At 41.3% G+C, this 7,500-nt stretch overlaps 1 protein-coding gene across 6 annotated transcripts in view; it reads right to left on the bottom strand.

The window, feature by feature from the left end:
* LOC138009464 (uncharacterized) overlaps window positions 1–7,500 on the bottom strand; it is a 124,113-nt gene that overhangs the window by 79,096 nt on the left and 37,517 nt on the right. For 5 of the 6 annotated variants that reach the window (XM_068856485.1, XM_068856486.1, XM_068856488.1 and 2 more), the window contains 4 exons: window positions 6,977–7,160; window positions 2,163–2,359; window positions 1,124–1,423; window positions 154–471 (listed from right to left, as the gene is read on the bottom strand). In XM_068856485.1, the coding sequence (XP_068712586.1) occupies window positions 154–471; window positions 1,124–1,423; window positions 2,163–2,359; window positions 6,977–7,160 (999 nt within the window). Of the gene's footprint in view, window positions 1–153; window positions 472–1,123; window positions 1,424–2,162; window positions 2,360–6,976; window positions 7,161–7,500 lie in introns of those variants that run through there. The other variant, XM_068856489.1, reaches the window with a different exon arrangement.

Below are 7,500 nucleotides of genomic sequence, written 5' to 3'. Positions count from 1 at the left end.
AAACATACCCAAACTCATATCGAATTTCTTCTTACTTGATTCTTCTTTCCCCGAAAATACATTGGCTGGGCAAATGATTTTGTTTGACCTTGACAAGCCAAGGTCAACAGCTCAACTTGTCAAGTCTACCCGACACTATTTGCCAACACTCACCGACTACGAATGAGATCCACGGCGACCGAGGTCCCTCACCCACTGAAGTGAAAGCAGAAACCGCTATTTGGTACTTTCTTCCTCCATTCAAACCACGCAGCACCATCTGGAACACGTTTGGGTCGTTAATGGTAACGTTTTTTGCATTATCCCCATAGTAGTAATAGTAGTAGTAGTAGTAATCATAATTTCTGTAGTGGACTGTGTAGCCTTGTATCTGGCCATTCGTATACTGTGGCTTGACCGCATCCCAAAGTACCAGAATCTCATTTGGTTGGAAGTTCCTTACCCGCACATTTGTAGGTGCCCGACTGGGAGCTAAAAGAAGCAGTATGTAAGGTTGTTTTGATTATTTGTTTTTGTTTTTGTTATGGCATAGATTGATTGATTGATTGATTGATTGATTGATTGATTGATTGATTTACTGATTGTTGTCGTTGTTAAGTTTGGAATCCATTACCGTTTGCCCTATCGATTGGGCGACTTAGTGAGAGAGCGATATTTTGGGATTCGCTCATTATTGCATGTTTTTGTTGTTATCATTGTATTGGTATGTCATATAGTTTTGTTTGTTCGTTATTGTTGTTGTTGCTGGGGAGGAGAAGGTTGTCGTTCTGTAGTTTGGATTCCATTACCGTTGCCCTACCTACTGGGTTACGCAAAAATAAGGGAGCAAGCTTGTATAACATGAGTGTCACCTGGCTCAACATTGCATCGCAGCTTTGCTCTTCATATCTTCCTTGATGCAATTTACCACCATAATGCCTAGGGCACACTCTCTTCTATCCTAGTAGAAGAGTCAGTTTAGAGCAACAGTGATCTCATTTTCTGAATCCCGCCGACGTCACAACAATTTTTTATGTTATTTCCATCATTACGAAATATTTTAGAGTCAACTGGCTAATTTTCAGCTTGTAAAAGTAAGTTTACACAAACATAAAACTTTAGATTGTTGCCACGCGGTCCTCACCTTCTTGTCCAGTCGTGATGGTTTGGATTTTAGTGGAATAAGTGACATTCTCGACGCCTACCGTGAACGCAAGTACCTGGAATTCATACACTCGGTTTGGCTTTAACAGCTTGTTTACAAAATAATTTCGATCGTACAAAGACCAGACTTTGAACAAAACAGATATATTTGTGTTTTCCTCCGTGAACATCACCATAAAGTAGGAAATCGATACATTGAGAGGAAAAGCTTCCCACTCCACGGCCGCTGACGATGACGTAATGTTGTGAACTAACAGTTGCCATGATAATAGGTCAGTATCTGTCAGAAAAAAAATAGATCGTTTTCACTGTCACGCAATAAAAAAATAAATCGAAAACCATCCAGTGGAAAAAGTCAAGAATTCGTGATGTTGTAGAAGATAAATGAAGAAGACACTTCTCCAAGTTTTAGGCCTTTGCGTTTCCCCAGACTTCAGATATTCGTCGAAATGTTTCGCAGAAATTTACAGAGCCCAGTATGAAAACGCCATGTTGGTGTACATCTGTGGTCCACCAATATGGCGGCCGGAAAATAGTGTCAACATCTGTTACTTACTTTGGCTATCTAGGCCAAGCACCTAAGCACTTTTCCTAATGCTTTAAATTTTAAAAAGGCTCAAAACCATGAGATAAATATATATTTCTCAAAAAACTCGATCGTCGCCTCGTGTCACGCGCCGCTATAACTCAGAAATTCAAAATGCTCTGGTTTCCAAACGAAGCACGCTATTGATGTATGATATATATTTATGCCTGATGAGGATAAAAACTTTCGTGGCTCTTTAGTTTTGGATTTTCGAAAATGATGACGTCACATGAAAACGATCCATAGGTAATTACTTAAATGAGGTATCTCAAATATAAAGCGAGCATAATCAATTATTGCGAGAAAAAACAACTATCTAGGAATTCTTGAAACAACGTTTCCCTGGTCCCTTACCACGTAAAATCTAATAGCTTCATCTATGTTGGCGCTACTCTTTAGAATAAATAGATAGACATATAGATTTGCTTGATACCTATCAAGGGATCTTCAAGTCCAAGATACCAGACTGAAAAGCCATTTGAATAGCGATATGTGTTCGTATATTGAAGTGCCAACTCTGATTGGTCGCCGTGAACAACAAGAGAAAAAGGCTCTATGTAACCGCATAATAAGGTGTCATTATTGTACTGGGTTTCTTCTCCAGTCGCCACGCGAAGCCAGTTGTTTGATCTGGGTAGAAGAAAAAAGTTATCACTGTTATATAGGTAGGTTAAAGTCTGCGTTTCAACCTTGTACAAGAACCGTACGCAATAAGACAACTTCGTATATAGAAATAAGTAATCACATTTCTTTCAAGACTACTTTCAAGATCACATCGAAGAACAACGCAAGAGTTCAATGTTCAGTAGTAGGATCCAGTTTTCCACACACTCGCCCTCGTTGATTCATGACATTAACCAATCAAAGTTCAAAATTAAGAAAATCTCATGACAAACAAATTTATTACAAAAATACTCGTACAAATCACTTTAGAAAGGTTTCTTAGCTAGAATTTACAAAAACTGCTGGGACATCTTCGTCTCTCACAACTGTAATAGGAACAGCGTTATCCGGTTCAGTATTCAGTTTCACTTCCAGAGTCTCGGCAGTGGGTGTCTCCATTCTGACGAAGTCAAGTTGCCGGACTTAACTTTCACCACTGCACTTCGAACCTGGCCATCAGGACCAGGAAGTAAGCGTTGAACCTCTCCAAGTCGCCACAGCTGTCTTGGGATCGTTTTCTCATGTAAGCACACAACATCTCCCTCTTGAACCTTATGGAGTGAGCTAACTCTCTTAGAACAGCGATGTTGTTCTCTAAGTTGTGTGAGATACTCTGCTCGCCAGCGGTTCCAGAAATGATCGAGGATGCGCTGTAAGAACCTTGCTCTCCTTGAAAGCGCTCGCTGGGTATGTCCATCATCAATGGAATAGTTCTTTGATGTCATTGACAGAATTCCTTGGCCTATGACTAGGTGAGACGGCGTCAGGGGTTCCTCGAACTCATCATAAAGGTAAGTCAACGGAAGTGAATTCAAGACTGCTTCAACTTCTACAAGGGTTGTAGACAGTTCGTCATAATTCAATCGCGCATTGCGTAGACACTTTTTAACCTTAACTTGACAGACTTAAAAAGACGTTCAAAGAAACCACCCCACCAAGGGGCTGCTTCAACATTGAACCTCCATTTTGTACTCTCACGCTGGCAATAGGCCTGCACCCTTGAGTCCTTGAAGGTCTTTACATTGTCACTGACAATCAAGGTTGGGATTCCCCTTTTTCCCTTAAATCGAGTGAGGGCCTTTACAAAACTTTCCGCTGTCAGACTTGGCACAAGTTTAAGATGAACAGATCGGATTGTAGCGCATGTGAATGAGGCTATGTAAACATTGTTCATTCCTCCCCCTTTAAGTCCACTCCAACACGGAAGAACGCAAACTCGTCACTTAACAGGAACCCAGGAAGCGGTGGGGAATAAGGAACTGCATAACTTCTACCTTCTATCTTCTTACAAAGAGACTGGCAGATTATCTTCATACAGCTTGCTCGTCGCTGTGAGAATACTTCTCTTTGTTATAGGGCAAGCATTGTTTGTTTCCTTTGGAGAGGCCAAGTTCAGCGAGAACATGTCACCCTCAGTGTCCTATCCAATTCCAAGTACTTTACACCTCACACTGCAGGGGTTACCTTCGCCCTGAACTGACAACATGAGAAGGTCTGATCTTCGTCTTGAATCTTACATTCTTCAACAGGCTTGGTTGAAACTTCAGCTTCCAGAGGAGACTCTTTCATGTTGTTCAATTCTTTTGTGAACTAGTGTAGAATTAATCACCCACTTTTGAAAGATGATTTCAGATTCTTGAACATCCACCGGCTAAATCACTATCCATTGGGTAGTGCAATTGGTTTCGCTATTATTTATCCACTGGATAGAGTGTTATCCGGCAGATGGCGCTATCCATCGTTTGAACAACTGGGGCCAGATCATTAGAGTCTTCACCTACAAAATCGTCCACATACAGGCTCTTCAACACACACTCAACAAATTCTCCAGGAATATCAGTGGAGGTTAGATGATGACCAATAGTTGCATTCAACAAGAAGAGACTTGAGGAAATGCCAAAGGCGACTTATGCAAATCTGTAAACTTGGAGATTTTGGTGTTTGCTACCGATATCATCGACCCACAGGAAGCGAAGATAGTCAAGATCCCTTGGGTCAACTGAAATGTTCAGAAAGGCTTTCTCTGTCTCTTGAGATGGCCACTTTATGAACGCGGAACCTCAAAAGGATGTCGTAAATGAGGGAAGACGGTGGTGGGCCAGCATAAAGACAATCATTAAGACTGGGTGTGGTACTCTGTGCTTTAGCGCTGGCATCATAAACCACGCGCAGCTTTGTGGTTTCCAGGTATCACACGAATCACTTCATGATGGGGGATGTAATGCACGTTGCTAACACCATAAGTAGTTCCTTGATCTACAGGTTCCATGATCCCTTGTTTCAGCTGTTCTCGGATGACATAATTATACTGCCTGGACACATCAGGCTTAACACTCAGACACCTTAATTGTGACACCAGCCTTGATTTGCACAAAGCAAAATTATCAGGAAGGAGGTCATGATCTCCCTGAATGGTAGTCCCACTTGATATCTTGCATCCACGAATTCAACTTCATTAGCAAACTTGTCATCCAGAGTGGCATTGTCATCATTAATTCCAAGGGATTCACAGTCCCAGAATTTTCTCAGTTCTGGTGCAAGATCATCATGATTAATTACACTCGATTCAACCTTCAAAACATGAGTTGCAGTGAGATTCACAGTGTTGACATGGACATTATCACACATGACCTTAGTGGGTCCAGAGAGGACAAATCCTAGCTTTGTGGCTAGAGCAACTGGTCCCCATGGTGCACCCCTCACTATAGTACCTTCTACCAAGGACCAATAGTAGTCAGCCCAAACAAAAATACTGCATGACTGCACACACAGCAACATGGTGGGGTCCTTGAGATTTGAAACATTGCACAGGACTTTTACAGTTACCGGTGCGTGACAAAGACAACATCTGCCTTTCTTCCTCAAAACTTGCTTTCTAGACTCAGCACTTATGACCACATTACATTTAGAGCTCTAATGAGTTTGATCGCAAAGCGAGCACCACACACGAGAAAACTGTTTGTTCTTAGCACTTTCAGAGTACAAAGCAGACGTAGAATGAAGCAACTCACCTCTCTGAAACGAGTTTGACGGTCTGGCGATGAGTAATTCTACTGCCTTTTCGTAATTAGCGCTTGTCAGGGCTAGGCCAGCGACATCGCTTTGGGCGGTGCCTGTTAGAAGCGACTTCTAGACAGTTGAATTTATCCACTCCAGACAGGTTTGAATTCTCATGAACTGCTGACTCAAAAGATTCCCAAAAGGGATACCACTCGATGGGTTTCCGTGAAATTTCTTCATCGCGAGCTTGGGAAGCTTTTCGTGCGTGTGAACTGTCTGTAGGTGACCTTGAGTAGTTCCCGCGCTTTCCAAAGTACTCGATTACTGATATTTTCCTTGTGATTCCTAGCTGCGCTGCCAGTGCAGATTCTAAATCCACCATACACTTGTATGTATTGTAATTAGTGCTGGTATAAATACTGTAACTATGAGCAGTGCAATGTAAATGTAAATGTATGTAAGTAGTGTAAATGTTCGTCCTGTAAATAAAATTGCATTTAATCAAAAAAAAAAAAAATCCACCATACACTCTTGAATAACACATATTAGCTCACAGCTCTCAGAAACATCAGAATCGAGCTTTGAGACATCCTCCAGCAGCTCAGCAATGTCACGATCCAAAACTTGAAGCTCCGAACACTTTGTTTGAAGAGAGGTACAAAGAAGTTTCAGCTTTCTCGTTTCGATGGGAATCCCTCCAGATATTAAATATTTTACTTCAGCGATTGTTTTTCGCACAAAATGTCGGTGACTGTCGCAAAATTTTATCAGATTCTATAATTTCTTTTTCTCGGCCATACCTTGATTCCCACCAGCCATTAAAAACAAATAGCGCGCAACAAGAATTCAAAGGTGATTAATTCAAGATTTTCTTAGTTTCCGAGCGGAATCCGTCCCGGGTCTCGGCACCAAATGTACAAGAACCGTACTTCGTATATAGAAATAAGAAATCACATTTCTTTCAAGACTACTTTCAAGATCACATCTAAGAACAACGCAACAGTTCAATGTTCAGTTCGTTGGGGGGTCAAAATGTGCCACCACTTGATGTAGTCGAATCCAGTTTCCCACAAACCTATTGGCCATCAGGTCAGCAGGTATCTCCGGTTACTGCATGTAGCATGAAGGGATTAGGAGTAATTCTATTCCTTCCTGGAAGAATATGCTGTAGATACTCAGAGAAAAAAATGTGTTCTCAACCACGTAACACAATTACCCCAGGCCAGGGCTCGAACACGAACCGCTAGATCCGGAGTCCAGCTAGTTAAACATTAGGCTACTACATCACGGTTAAAGGGTCTTGCAAAATCTTGCTTAAAAATCGCCCAGAATCCTGCCTCAAAACTCAAAATTTCGTTTAAGATGTTGTTTAAAACAGATCTTTTCTTTCGCCCCTACTTATCGAGGATTAATTTTCAATTGATTTTAAGGACACACCCTATAGACCGATCGTGAGTAGAGGCGAGTTTTCTACTCCTGCGGTAACATTATTGTTCTTTCAGTAGATAGCGCTTACAGCTGTTCATACCATATGCATACCAAAGCAATTGTTAAACTTGATTGTTATAATAAGATAAATCTCACCTGCAATAAGGGCCATCGCCGACTTGAAAGGAATTAAAGTTTATCCATATCGCTTTGACAGTGCTCCCGCCAAGTTGCGGCTCAATAGTCCAGCGGCAGTAATGCAACCCGCGAAAGGAACACGGGTAATTAGGGCTGTATAGAGTACCGTTTTTCGCAGTTAACGTACGTTGTGGTTCACAGGCTGAAAAAAAAAAAATTCAACGTTTCGGCTTCTATTTTATAAAGGTGGACACACCGATATTCAAGAGCAACCGTTTTCAACAGGCAATTTTTACTTCTGTGTGAAAACGAGTCTTAATGCGAAACCATTCATATGAAAATGTGTTCCGCCTAGAGGTCCATTTTTATATCAAACTCAGTTTCATATAAATCGGTCTATAGGGCACGCTACACATGATGCAGAGCTTAACATCCGTAATTTTAAACATATTATTAAGTGTCGAGACAAATCAGGAAAACGAGCTTTTGGAGGCCTTTCTGTATATGTAAATCAAAGACTATCCGAAGGTGTCTCGTATGTT

Source organism: Montipora foliosa, chromosome 7 (genome assembly GCF_036669935.1).
Source record: "Montipora foliosa isolate CH-2021 chromosome 7, ASM3666993v2, whole genome shotgun sequence".
Lineage (NCBI taxonomy): Eukaryota > Metazoa > Cnidaria > Anthozoa > Scleractinia > Acroporidae > Montipora > Montipora foliosa.
This window is presented reverse-complemented; position numbering and strand designations above follow the sequence as displayed.